This window comes from Tachysurus vachellii, chromosome 7 (genome assembly GCF_030014155.1).
Source record: "Tachysurus vachellii isolate PV-2020 chromosome 7, HZAU_Pvac_v1, whole genome shotgun sequence".
Classification (NCBI taxonomy): Eukaryota; Metazoa; Chordata; class Actinopteri; order Siluriformes; family Bagridae; genus Tachysurus; species Tachysurus vachellii.
The window spans coordinates 22,327,144-22,341,708 of record NC_083466.1 but is presented as its reverse complement, the minus strand read 5'-3'; the positions used below and the strand labels follow the sequence as shown (position 1 = coordinate 22,341,708).

General features: G+C 39.7%; 1 protein-coding gene across 1 annotated transcript; it reads left to right on the top strand.

Annotated features, from left to right (window-relative positions):
* The first annotated feature begins 487 nt into the window (after window positions 1–487).
* Window positions 488–13,987, top strand: LOC132848011 (alpha-actinin-3-like). The gene is made up of 7 exons (XM_060873517.1): window positions 488–642; window positions 9,411–9,525; window positions 11,166–11,285; window positions 12,214–12,300; window positions 12,916–13,003; window positions 13,172–13,250; window positions 13,400–13,987. The coding sequence occupies exons 2-7, from the start codon at window positions 9,501–9,503 to the stop codon at window positions 13,499–13,501; spliced, it is 501 nt and encodes a 166-aa protein (XP_060729500.1). The 5' UTR covers window positions 488–642; window positions 9,411–9,500; the 3' UTR covers window positions 13,502–13,987.
* The last annotated feature ends 578 nt before the right edge of the window (window positions 13,988–14,565 follow it).

Below are 14,565 nucleotides of genomic sequence, written 5' to 3'. Positions count from 1 at the left end.
TTTTGGTCTAATTTTGGGACGTGGTCTATTAAATAATCGCACTTGTGGGCTGCACTTTTTCCTGTATCAGTCGATGATTGTAGGATCCTGAGCTCTCCAATTACGCACTTCAGATTCACTACGTAGGTGTTGGCTTTCTGTGGTCTTTTAATACTTTCCCATCTCTGCCCACATTAGACTTTATTGACCCTTGCTTTGGATAACCAGCGATACTCCCGACCCTTCCGATTCGGTAAAAAAAAAAAAAAAAAAGTTATAATTCTCTCAGTGTTAAATCGGGATTAAATCGTTGCTGCATTTACAGCGCGTGCGCACGGAGACAACCGGGGCCCATCTCAACGGTGGGGAAAAAGTTGCGTGTGTGTGCGTGTGTGTGTGTGCGTGTGTGAGTGCGTGTGTGTGTGCGTGCGTGAGCGCGTTTAAAAATGAGCGAGTAACAGGCAGAAGCGGGTGTGAGGAGTTCATTGGGCGAATCACCGACTGAATCATATCAGCAAGATGAATTCTGGGACTCGTGTCTTTTCTAATGACATCTGGTAAGAATAAGCAGAAGATATGATATGTGGGTACGAGCTGCGCTGAGCCACTGATGCCATGCTGAACTTCAGAAGAGGAGCAGCTGAGAAATAGAGGGGAAAAAAGGTAAAGTGCGTCACTCTCTATAAGTCTTTATTAGCCTAATATTCAAAAGTCAAGAAAAAGGTCACTTTAATGCTCTAATCTGTTAATATTGTTATAATTAGATCAACCAATAAATGTTTCTTTTCTGTTGGAAACGTTTGAATTGTGTTGTTATGTGAAATCTTTCAAGCATATGAATATATGTACTACTTTGTACCTTAGTAGCCATCAATTTGTGTTTCAGTGTGTGATGCATAGAGCACTTTTCAGCACTGCTCTCTGGGTGGCTTGCTTTTTACACACACACACACACACACACACAGACACACACACAGACACACACACACACACACACACACACACACACACACACACACACACACCAACTGCTTTGGGTGAGACATTCAGATGTGTCTGAATATAGTTTGAAACTCCAGATGAAGAGTAGGATGAGCTTCCTCCTCCTTCATATGTTTCATATGTTCATAAGTTTCTTTAGTGTTATGTTGTGTACAGAAGTACATCCTGGTGGAGCTGTCTTTGAGATTTTAAGGATTGTCCTCTTAATCACTTATGCATTAGATGGCTCTCACACTTTGTGATCATTTGAAGGCTTGTCCTCTTAATCATTTATTCATTACACGGCTCTGACACTTTTCCCAGAGCTTTTGGTTCTTGTGTGTGTGCGTCTCTGCTCTGCCTTGTGGGGGTGGAAGTGTGAAGACTGCTAAGGCTTTGTAGGAAACAACATTCTCTCTCTCTCCCTCTTTTTTTCCCTCTCTCACTCTTCCCTCTGTCTCTCTCGCTCTCTCTCTCTTTCCTTGTGTCATTCTCTTTCCAGTAGTCTCTTTTCTGTAACTCTTTGTTGTTGTCATCACATTAAAACACTATTCACTGTCCTCTGACTCATGGATGCACACATTAACAATTATTATTATTATTATTATTATTATTATTATTATTATTATTATTATTCTTAGCCACAAATTTATCAAGAGTAACTCGTCCTAGGGCTTTCGAGCCACATGCACCAAATTCGGATATGTCGTAGACCCTGGTCTGAAGTTTGTTGCTATTACTTTTCTAAGCGATCGGAATTCCGGCATTCCCGGTACGGAAGCTCAAAGTGGCCTTTTTTCGTATCCGCTTCCATTATAAACTTTGGAGGTTTATAACTCGGCAAGTTTTCGAGCGATTTACACCAAACTCGGACAGGTTCTTTAGAACGTTACTCCGGACAAAGTTCCGTACTCGCCGTTCCGACGGAACTTTCGGTTTTCCCGTAGTCGACGATGGAACGTCCCATAGACTTGAATGGGGAATTCCTAAAATTCCTCTAAGCTTTCACACACGCAGCGTGCGCAGAGCTCAGGCACGGCTTCTCTCCTGTGTTCTATGCAGTATAATAATAAGTAGAATCCCATAATGACTGCAGTATTGACATGAAATGTCCAAACCCTCAGTAGCCACTTTTTGCCAAAAGTATTGGCACCCCACCGGGTATACTGGTGACGTCACGTGTAGCCCCGCCCCCAGAATAAGCGAAATCAAAAATGAGCACAATATGGACATGTCATATATCAAAACACTCAGCCCAATGAGGGGAACTGCCCCACGTGTATTTTGGTCACGTCACATGACGTCACGTGTATAGCCCCGCCCCCAAAATAAGCGAAATCAAAAATTTGCACAACATGGACATGTGACATATCAAAACACTCAGCCCAATGAGGGGAAGTGCCTCACGTGTGTTATGGTCACGTCACGTCACGTGTCGTCACGTGTCATCACGTGAAAATAAAAAATTTGCACAACATGGACATGTGACATATCAAAACACTCAGCACAATGAGGGGAACTGCCTCATGGGTATTCGGATCATGTCACATGCTCATGTCCGCTCGCCTCCAAAAGTATTGGCACCCTAGCGGTCCAGTAGCTTTCACAATCTTTCTGTCCACTTGCCTCCAAAAGTAACACTAACCCTTATGTCCACTCGCCTCCAAAAAGCACCGGCCTTTGCGAATACTTGCACCGTCAAAGCCAACATCAAAGTTTGTCTCGACGAACTTTACAAATCTAGTTATTATTATTATTATTATTATTATTATTATTATTATTATTATTTATTCATTTATATTTTTTTTATGAATACAAACAGATTGTAAGTAGCTGCTTTGATGTTAAATAATGTGCTTTCTTTTTATTCATTTATAATTGTAATTATTTTAAAAAACATTTTTTACCTTGTTTTTACAGAAATTATTTATTAATTTTGAATCCATGGAACTCAATATTAAACTAAAAATAAAATAAAGACAAATTAAAAACAGTGCCTAATGGGTTAAGCTGTTGTGATCCATATGGTGTATGTAGAAAGGTATGTAGAAAGAGAACGGTGATCTAATATTTTAGTCACTCCTAGAGGCCACATTAGCAGCTCATTCCCATGCTTTAGAAATCTCCCCACATTGTTTTTATTTATCCGGATGTCACCACAAGAGAGTTCCAAACGAGCTTTATATAACACATGACGTGTGTCAGATTTAATCTTTACATACTCATCACTCAGTGTGAAGAGTGTTACTCCTATTTGAGACAGAGAGAGACCCGTTCTGTGGTCTCCATGGTAACCATCAGGGATGGTGATTCTCCTGAGATCATTTGGCTGATTTGATGTAATGTGACTGGGACGGAGACTTCAACAAGGCATCAGTGTATTCAAGCTTTAAAACCGAATATCTCACATGTACCTGAACATCTCATGACTAGAGGAAGCTGCTGTATTGAAGAAAAGCAACTTCATGTGTGTCTCTTCTGCTGAGATGTGACTCCTGTAGGCCTCCTGTGGAAATGTACAAAACAACAACAACGTCTTGTTCCTTGGTGTATGATAACTAGGGCTTTTTGACGGTGGCAGATTTTTTTAATGGACCCACTACCATCGGTGGCTCTTTTTTCTTGAGGGGTGTGTATTTTACTTAGGCCTTATATCTATCTATCTATCTATCTATCTATCTATCTATCTATCTATCTATCTATCTATCTATCTATCTATCTATATATATATATATATATATATATATATATATATATATAAATCTGAGGCTCTTAACAAAAGAGCGTGTTTATTTTAGCACTTCCATCAGTGAGCACAGAGCCTACAAATCACTAAAATAAATATAAAAGAAATAAGAAAGTTTCCTAAATAAAAATAAAAAGGTTAAATATTAAACAAAATTTGCTGCAAATATTTGTAACAACTTCAAGCACATGCAGCTAAATCTGCGTAGGCCTGATAACAATTAGAAGGTAAACATAAACATCTTTTCCTAAGTAGTTGTCCGAGATTCAGTTTCTTGACAGCAGGAGCGACGCTGGGTCCTTCCCTTGCATCCAGTGGCTCCTCAGTTTGAGTGTTGTCTGACTGACTATCTCTTCGTTGTGTTTGTTTATAATGTCTTCTACCTTGAAATTATTCCTGTATCTAGGACACAAAGCAGTTGCTTTCGATAGGATTTTTTTTTTACAAAGCCAACATATGGCTTCATCCAAATTTATTGGTTCACCTCTTTCATTTGGCTCAGATCCAAAATGTAGCCAGATCGGCAGTGTAGTATTTGGTTTCCCAACCAGGGCCATCGCTCAACACGAAATAACAGAATAAACTGAATTTCGTTCAAACCCGACAATATAAAGAAAACGCTTTGTATGGTGTTTGAGGTCATTTGTGAGCATAGACTCATAGTCTAAATAAAACAATTTACAGCTACATGGTATACGCTATAAATACTAAATTCTGTTGCAACTGTTACTATTATTACACTTGTATACAAAACTTTGTATTTTATGCTTGTTATAAAACGTGAGAAGTCATGTGAACTACTGCAGTGACAATGGACAACATGACACGGTTGTCATGGCAACTGTAACAGCCCTAATGATAACAACAGAAAAGTACAGTAGAGACGTCTACCTCTATGTTTAGAATAAAACATAGAGGTAGATGCTCTAACAGTTTGAGCAGCTTGGTGTGTTTTGGCAGCTGAGACTAAGCTGGAATTTTCAGCAGGGATATTAATACATCACACCAGCATTGTGGCTTAGCTGAACAATTTGCATAGAGATTAACAACGACACACAAAAATCATTTGAACATTTTTTTTGTCATTTGTTCATTTTCTTTCTCTCGGGTCATATCACATATCTGCAGCTCTACAGCTACATTGTGTGCGTTTGTGTGTGTCTGTGTGTTTGTGTGTGGATCTATGTGTCTGTGTGTGTCTGTGTGTGTCTATGTGTGTATGTGTGTGTCTATGTGTGTGTCTATGTGTGTGTCTATGTGTGTATCTATGTGTGTGTCTGTGTGTGTGATTGTGTGTGTCTGTCTGTGTCTGTGTGTGTCTGAGTGTCTGATTGTGTGTGTGTGTCTGATTGTGTGTGTGTGTCTGTGTGTGTGTCTGTGTGTGTCTATGTGTGTGTCTGTGTGTGTCTATATGTGTGTCTGAGTGTCTGTGTGTGTGTCTACTGTATGTGTGTGTCTGTGTGTGTCTGAGTGTCTGATTGTGTGTGTGTGTGTCTGATTGTGTGTGTGTGTGTGTCTGAGTGTCTGATTGTGTGTGTCTGTGTGTCCGAGTGTCTGATTGTGTGTGTGAGTGTTGTGTGTGCATTAGTGGAGTGTGTGTGTTCTTTTCTCAACAATGACCTCATTGCTAATTTTCTATGTGTGTCTTCTTGCCCTCACTAGCATGTGTTGTGTGTTATATTTAAAATAATTAAATAACGTTCCAGTGGACGTCTAGAACCCACTCGAAAATCAGGAATCTATTTAGTTAAAGACTTTCCACATCATATTAAATGTACAGTAGTTTTCTTCTTTGTATGTATATACTGTGTTTTGTATACTTTGTATACTTTGTATACTGTATACTATATCTTATCTTATCCTAGCTTATCTTATCTTATCTTATCCTAGCTTATCCTAGCTTATCTTATCTTATCTTATCTTATCCTAGCTTATTTTATCTTATCTTAACACACCCAAGACACACACGATAAATTCTGCAGCACTGCAGGAGGCCTGACTCACACAGTTTATCCACAGGAGTAAATTCAGCACACACTGAAACATGTTAGAGGGAAATGTCATGAAATCATCATGATTTTTAGTCTAGCAACCGTTTTAATACTCATAAAGAAATTAAATGTAGAATAAGGCAAATGTATAAAGCAACTAAATGACTGAGCATCTTTAAGATGTTATAATGTAATGAGCTAATTTGTATATTGAAAATATGTTCATATATTTTAGTCTGTAATAAACTACAGATTAAAGATAAACATGAAGACACATGATAGAAATTCCTGGGATACAATATAGATACAGGACATATGAAGTGATCGGGTGTAAAGAGGGGCTTAGGCTCGAGATCATTTTCTGTCGTGGTTTAATCATGGACAGTTATCACAGTATTAAAAACAAACAAACAAACAAACAAACAAGCAAATAAACAGTACATCTGACAGGAAGCCTTTCCAGTGTGTGCCCCAATTTGTGCCCAGAGTCTCCTGGGATAGATAGACTCCAGCTTCTTTGTGACCCTGTGCAGGATAATCTCTACAGAAAATGGTGGACGGATAAGTGGATTAATGGGTGGATGGATAAATGGATGAGTGTTTGGATGGATGGATAAATGGATGTGTTTGGATGGATGGATGGATGGATGAATGTATGAGTGGTTGGATGGATGGATGGATGGATGGATGAGTGGTTGAATTTTTGGATGGATGGATGGATGGATGGATGGGTGGTTGAATGGATGGATGGATGTTTGAATGGTTGGATGGATGGATGGATGGATAGGTAAATGGATGAAAGTTAATGGAATTGGAATGTTCTAAATATGTAGAATTGTATACATACAGCGGGTAAAATAAGTATTGAACACGTCACCATTTTTCTCAGTAAATTTATTTCTAAAGGTGCTATTGACATGAAATTTTCACCAGATGTTGGCAACAACACATTCAATCCGCACATGCATGAAATCAAACCATAGATGTCCGTAAATTAAGTTATGTTTAATAATGTTAAATGACACAGGGAAAAGGTATTGAACATGCTTACTGAAACATATTTAATACTTTGTACAAAAGCCTTTGTTGGTAATGACAGCTACAGTACAAGACGCCTCCTGTATGGAGAAACGAGTTGCATGCATTGCTGAGGTGTGATTTTGGCCCATTCTTCCACACAAACAGTCTTCAAATCTTGAAGGTTCCTTGGGCCTCTTCTATGAATTCTGATCTTTAGTTCTTGCCATAGATTTTCAATTGGATTCAAGTCAGGTGATTGGCTGGGCCATTCTAGCACCTCGTTTGGGATCATTGTCTTGCTGAAATGTCCACCCTCGTTTCATCGTCATCAATCTGGTAGATGGCAGCAGATTTTTATCAAGACTTGCGTGGTGAGCGTGCATACAGGCCATGGCGGTTGAGTGCATTACTTATTGTTTTCTTTGAAACAACTGTAACTGCTGATTCCAGGTCTTTCCAAAGCTGCCCACAAGTGATCCTTGGCTCTTGGACAACACTTCTGATAATTCTTTTCCCTCCTCTGCCAGAAATCTTGTGAGGAGCACCTGGTCGTGGCCTGTTTATGGTAAAATGATGTTCTTTCCACTTACGGATTATGGCCCCAACAGTGCTCACTGGAACATTCAGCTTTGAAATCCTTCTGTAACCAATGGCATCAGAATGTTTTGCAACAATAAGGTTGCGAAGGTCTTAGGGTTAGGAGAGTTCTTTGCTTTTACCCATCATGAGATGTTTCTTGTGTGATACCTTGGTAATGAGACCTTTTTATAGGCCATCAGTTTGGACAGAACCAGCTGATATTAATTTGCATTGACAAGGGGCAGTTTTGCTTTGTAATTACTGATTGTCTTGGCTTTCCATGCCTTTTTGCACCTCCCTTTCTTCATGTGTTCAATACGTTTTCCCTGTGTCATTTAACATTATTAAACATAACTTAATTTACGGACATCTATGGTTTGATTTCTTTGCATGTGTGGATTGAATGGGTCGCGCAACATGAGGCATAATTCTTCCCAAATAGTCTTCCGAGAAGCTGTGGATTAAGAAGACATTTGTCAAATAAGTGTAGTTTTGTAAATATATAAGCTATAATCTCTCTCTCTCTCGTTCTCTCTCTCTTTCTCTCTCTGTCTCTCTCTCTCGCTCAGTGTCTCAGCCGAGCCCTTTAGCAGTGTAAAAAAAGGGCAGGCGATTTGTCAGTTCTACTTCCAGACTCTCATCCCGCTCACACAGAAGCTCTAAATATATAATGAAATCTATTTCTCTGACTTGTGTTAGTAAATCAGGTCATTGTGGAATAAGGAAATGTTCAGAGTGATGCACTTCAGTCCATAGAGTCACGCTGCCCCTAGCGGCCACAAACGGCATTACCATGTATATCTGGATAAGAGCAGACTGGAACTGTAGATCATACAGTGCTGAAGGAAGTATGTGGGTAACCTGTTGTGGGGGTGAGGAAGGGGTGTAGGGGGTAAGAAGGGGCATGAATATCTGGACTGGCATTCACTAACGGCTGATCGTAGATGATCTCATTTGTAAAGATTGAGTGTGAGAGACGAAACTGAACAGCAGGTGGGGATGGATGACTGTGCTTAACAGCTGCATACACATACACACACACTCACAGAGCTTTCATGCATGGGAAGATCAGATTTATTTAGAAGCATTTAGCTCAAAAGAGACACAGAGTCAGTTTGCCAGAAATTAAACTCAGTTTATAGAAATCTCTCTCTCTCTCTCTCTCTCTCTCTCTCTCTCTCTCTCTCTCTCTCTCTCTGTGACATTCTGCCATTCTGGGATCCTGCTCTCTCAGCTGTCTCTCGGGTTTCCTGTGTCTCCCCGATTTAGACTCTTTCACCCCTCCTCCCCTTCATCCTCTTCATTTCCCCTTTCCTCCTTTTTCACAGCTCCATCTGTACACAGGTTTTTTCTCCTCCCTCTTCTTTTATTCTTTTGTTTCCCTGTACCCAGTTTCTCTTCACATCCCTCTCCATCCATCCCTCCATCCACCCGTCCATCTATCTGTTCCTCCTTCTTTCAGCCCTTTCCCCTGCCCCATCATTAGTAAAACACAGAATGATCGCTGAACCCCACATTTAGCAACAGAACTCTAAATCTAAATCTACATCACGGATCACACCTCCCTTCTTAAATCTTTCATCACTCTCTCGTTCTGTTTTTAAACCTTTTCCAGTCCCATTATGTCATTTCATTATCTTCTCTCTCTTTCTCTCTCTCTCTCTCTCTCTCTCTCTCTCTCTCTCTCTCTATAACTCTCTCTCCTCCTACAGTTGACTTTTTCAAACTTCCTTTAATGCTCTTTTATAACGATCACTCAGCGCACACACAGACAAACACCAACTCAGTTTTAGCACAGCACTGCCGCTGTGCCCTGAACACCCACACGCTCGGATTGAGGTTCAGAGGAATCTCGCTCGCTGGAAGCAGACACGCAGTCGCAGACGTGGGTTCTGCTCTATAATAACAGCCTGTGTTCCTTCGTGACGCATTATCAGCACCGTGAGCCTGAAGGAAAGTGAAACTCTGATTCTTTATTGAAAAGCGAGTCTCAAAATAGCCCTAATTTTTAGAATAAGGTCTGAAAGGGTGTGTGTTCAGTTCTCTTTATACCTGCCACTCAAATCTTTCTCATTCTGTGTGTGTGTGTGTGTGTGTGTTTGTGTGTGTGTCAGACATTCACAGCCTGGTGTAACTCTCAAAAGCGGAAGGCTGGCACTCAGATCGAGAATATCGAAGAGGACTTCAGAAATGGCCTCAAGCTCATGCTGCTGCTCGAGGTCATCTCAGGTATCCGCGCTGACACGACTGCAAATCCCAAATAGCAACCAGATACTCCAAAAAAAAAAGCAGTTAATGATGAAGCACTAATAAATCACTTTAAGGCGTTTTTGAAGCTCATCATAGCCACCAGTTAATAATTAAGAAGTAATTGCCCATGTGGCAGAAAAGGTCATGTCTCTGAGTGCTGAAAAAGATATTTTTATTCGGCTACATTCAAATATGTCCGAACTAAAAATGCAAACTCACTACAACTGATCTGTCCAAATATCTGTTTTAAAAGCAAACTATATATTTTTTCACCCAATTTCCCCCCCAATGTATTCATTAAATTATTTAACTAATATTCACATACAATGAGATGCAGCTACTGTATGCTTTATGCTAATGAGGCATTTTATTAAGAACAGCACTCGTTATTCCAAAGCCAAGAGCAAATATTACAATATTCTTTACATATTTATGAAAAGTCGTAGTTGGATTCTCAAGATGGGATCCAGAGACCTCCACAGGTCTGTGCAGTACAACCAGAAGGCTGCAAATGTCTTGTTCCTAGTTTGTTTTGTGTCAAACTATAACTATGTGTTCCATGAATTGAATAAGTTTAAACCAAACCTTGAGCACACAAAAACAAGTCAGTGTGGATTTAATGCTTTGTCAGTGACTCTGAAGAGGACAAATTGGTAGCTCAGTGGTTAAGATGGTGGACGTCTGCTCAGAAGGTTGTGAGTTCAAGTCCCTGGACCACCAAGCTGGCCCTGCTGGGAAAAAAAACAAAGGCCACAGCTGTATAACAAAAAAAAGAGATAAAATATAAGTTGCTTCTGAATAAGTGTTATGCGGAAACGGAGGCGGAAGCCGAAGTAGCAGCAAACAAAGTTTAATAAGACACAAACTAGGCAGAGCAAACACAAATACCTGCAGCAAATGCAGGAATAATCCGGTGGTGCGCTCTGAGGGCGCGGCCCACAATGTCCTGAACTGACGAGAGGCAGTCCGTGAAAGAAAGCAAAGGTGCGCGTTTTGGAGAAGCGCGGCACTGGGCTGGAATCGGGTTTAAGTAATCCACTCGGCGTAACTCCGGAAGCAATACTGATAATAAAGGACGGGGAGAGTGTGTGACGTGAGTGTATTTATAGGCGGTGAAATGAGTGTGTAGATGAGAGTCAGGTGTGTGTGGTTAGTATGCTGGCGAGGAGCTCCTAGTGGGCGGGGCGCGCACAGGAGACGTAGCAGGGTGCTCTCTGACAATAAGTGTGTAAGCCAAAAATGTACATTTAAAAATATCCCAAAACATTACTGTAAATATTCATGTCTACATTTATAGCTGCTATAAAGCATCAAGAGGTTTTTCGTGAACGTTAACTAAATGCTTGAGTATTGAGCTTTTAAAAAAAATCACTTACACTATTTATCCATACTGTATCCATACCAAATGCTGTAAATGTAAATGTAAATGTAAATGTATTACATTAAAACAACAACAATGTACTATTACTGTGTTTCTGTTATGGAAGGATGATAACTGACATCACTTCCTGCTGTTCAGTTTGACCCATTAGCATCATGGATGTCTGAATCCATCAAATAGCTGTGTGAGTTTGTGTCTTGGTGTGTGATTGATAATTGAGTGCTAATCTGATGGACAGGTGAAAGATTGCCCAAACCCGACAAAGGCAAGATGCGTTTCCACAAAATCGCCAACGTGAACAAAGCTCTGGATTACATCTGCAGCAAGGGAGTCAAACTGGTGTCTATTGGAGCTGAAGGCAAGGATCTGTGTATGTGTGTCTGTGTGTCTGTGCCTGTCTGAGTGTGTGTCTGTGTGTGTCTGTGTCTGTCTGTGTGTGTCTGTATATGTGAGTGTGTCTGTGTATGTCTGTGTGTGTGTCTGTGTATGTCTGTGTGTGTCTGTATATGTGAGTGTGTGTCTGTGTGTGTGTCTGTGTGTCTGTGTTTGTCTGTGTGTGTCTGTGTGTGTCTGTATATGTGAGTGTGTGTCTGTGTGTGTGTCTGTGTGTCTGTGTGTCTGTGTGTGTCTGTGTGTCTGTGTTTGTCTGTGTGTGTCTGTGTGTGTCTGTATATGTGAGTGTGTGTCTGTGTGTGTGTCTGTGTGTCTGTGTGTCTGTGTGTGTCTGTGTATGTCTGTGTGTGTCTCTGTGTCTGTGTGTCTGTGTTTGTGTCTGTGTCTGTGTTTGTGTGTGTCTGTGTTTGTCTGTGTGTGTCTGTATATGTGAGTGTGTGTCTGTGTTTGTCTGTGTGTGTGTCTGTGTTTGTCTGTGTGTGTGTGTCTCTGTGTGTCTGTGTGTGTCTGTGTTTGTCTGTGTGTGTCTGTATATGTGTGTGTCTGTGTGTCTGTGTGTGTCTGTGTTTGTCTGTGTGTGTCTGTGTTTGTCTGTGTTTGTCTGTGTGTGTCTGTGTTTGTCTGTGTGTGTCTGTGTTTGTCTGTGTTTGTCTGTGTGTGTCTGTGTTTGTCTGTGTGTGTCTGTGTTTGTCTGTGTGTGTCTGTGTGTGTCTGTATATGTGAATGTGTGTCTGTGTGTCTGTGTTTGTGTGTGTCTGTGTGTGTCTGTGTGTGTGTGTGTTGTGCAGCATCATTTGCTATTATTACATTTCTCTAACTCTTCGTGTATCTCTCTCTCTCTCTCTCTCTCTCTCTCTCTCTCTCTCTCTCTCTCTCTCTCTCTCTCTCTGTAGAGATTGTTGATGGTAATGTGAAAATGACTCTTGGAATGATCTGGACCATCATCCTTCGTTTTGCTATCCAGGACATCTCAGTGGAAGGTACACATTCAGGCTGTCAGATGTAACTCATAATCTGTACAATCATCGTCACTTGAATACATTCGTACGCTACTTTTATTAGACAGAGTTCAAACAATGTGCCAGTAATTACCCAGTGATTCTCTCTTATTGTCTCTTAAACACTGAAACAGTACATCAGCATTCATGTGGATGATAATAACAGAGTTGGATTACAGAAAGCTCTGGACACCGAATAGACTTGAATGCAGTGAGAAATTAATTTGAGTGGAAAGTAAAATCCTGCCCACGTGAATGACGATCATCCTACTGAAATGTGTAGGAAACGTGAACGTTATCATTCTACTGGAAGGCTTTTGTGTACATTCACACGTTATTGTTCACGTCTCACACTTAAGATACATTTTGAAGCACACAGAGGAAACGTCTAGACTCTGATTAAACATGATATCTGATTCATTGATCTGTGTGAACGAACAGCGATTAGGGTTTAAAAATAAATAACAGTGATTGCCCACATCTACTTATGACGATATTACTTATATCAAATTATATTCTAGGGAATAAAAAAGGAACAAATTTTTCTACAGCTGTAGAAAAGTACCTCATTCTGTGCCCTGTGTGTAACCCGTGTAGAGACCTCGGCTAAAGAGGGTCTGTTGCTGTGGTGCCAGAGGAAGACTGCCCCCTACAGGAATGTTAATGTACAGAATTTCCACATCAGGTGAGAGTCAGATAATGAATCAGACTGCCTCTATTTGCTATGTACCTTCCCTTCTCTGCTTTCCTGATGCACTTTTCCAGCTTTCTTACTATGTGATTATTCTCTCTCTCTTTCTTACACTGTTTCTTTCTCTCCATTCCTTTTCTTCTGCTTGTCGTGGTTGTTCAGCTGGAAGGATGGCCTGGCTCTGTGCGCCCTCATCCACAGGCACAGACCTGACCTGATTGACTACTCCAAACTGAGAAAGGTGCTTTCTCTTTTTCTTTATTAAATCGCTCTTTTTTTCATTTCTACTTCTTCTTTTGTCTTCTTTTTTTGTATAAAATCTTCCTGCTGTGGTTTTGTGCAATGGCTGTGTTTGAACTGATTTTTTTGGGGGGGTTTCTGCTTCTAAAGGACGACCCCATTGGAAACTTGAACACAGCATTTGAGGTGGCTGAGAAATATCTGGACATCCCCAAAATGTTGGACGCAGAAGGTGAGGACGTAGGATTGTGACACAGCCAGCACTTAATGCATGACAGAAGAATACTAGACTAATAATAAAACAAGAAATCAGGTGACTGGCAGGTGAGAATCATGTTTCTTGTATTGAAGACATGAATAGTAACTATATTATAATTGTTAAATAAATATTGTTAAATAAATGATCCACAGGTTAGTTTGCATTGCTTTACACTGCTTTACACTGTGATATCAGCTCTGGAGGAGATGATGCCAGTTGGTTAAATTCCCACAATGTAATAAAGGGATTACTTTAATGTGTTTTCATAATAATGTCATAATAACATCATAATGCCAATGTCATAATAACGTCATCATACTAATGTCATAATAACTTCATCATATTAAAGTCATAATAACATCATCATAATAATGTCATAATAGCGTCATCATACTAACGTCATAATAACGTCATCATACAAATTTCAAAATAACGTCATCATACTAATGTCATAATAACGTCATCATACTAATGTCATAATAACGTCATCATACTAATGTCATAATAACGTCATCATACTAATGTCATAATAAAGACATCATACGAATGTCAAAATAACGTCATCATACTAATGTCATAATAACGTCATCATACTAATGTCATAATAACGTCATCATACGAATGTCAAAATAACGTCATCATACTAATGTCATAATAACGTCATCATATTAATGTCATAATAACGTCATCATACTAATGTCATAATAACGTCATCATTCTAATGTCATAATAACGTCATAATGTCATATTAATGTCATAATAACGTCATCATACTAATGTCATAATAACGTCATCATACTAATGTCATAATAACGTCATAATGTCATATGAATGTCATAATAACGTCATCATAATAACATCATGCGATAATAACGGTATAATGTCAGGCAAATGTCATAACATTGTTGTAACATCATACTAGTGACATAACTTTATTCTAACACCATAACATCATTGTAAAATCAGATTAGCATCATTGTAACAACATACTGTAGCTGTATGTGTAAGTCATTTTTTATGTCATTTAAGTGTTTGCAAAAAGCCTGAATATAAAATG

Bases quoted from the DNA above. Each gene is read 5' to 3' on its own strand.
- LOC132848011 (XM_060873517.1), top strand. From the start codon at position 9,501: ATGCTGCTGCTCGAGGTCATCTCAG. The intron at 13,004-13,171 runs GTGAGAGTCAGA...GTGGTTGTTCAG, and splicing joins GTACAGAATTTCCACATCAG to CTGGAAGGATGGCCTGGCTC. The intron at 13,251-13,399 runs GTGCTTTCTCTT...CTGCTTCTAAAG, and splicing joins ACTACTCCAAACTGAGAAAG to GACGACCCCATTGGAAACTT.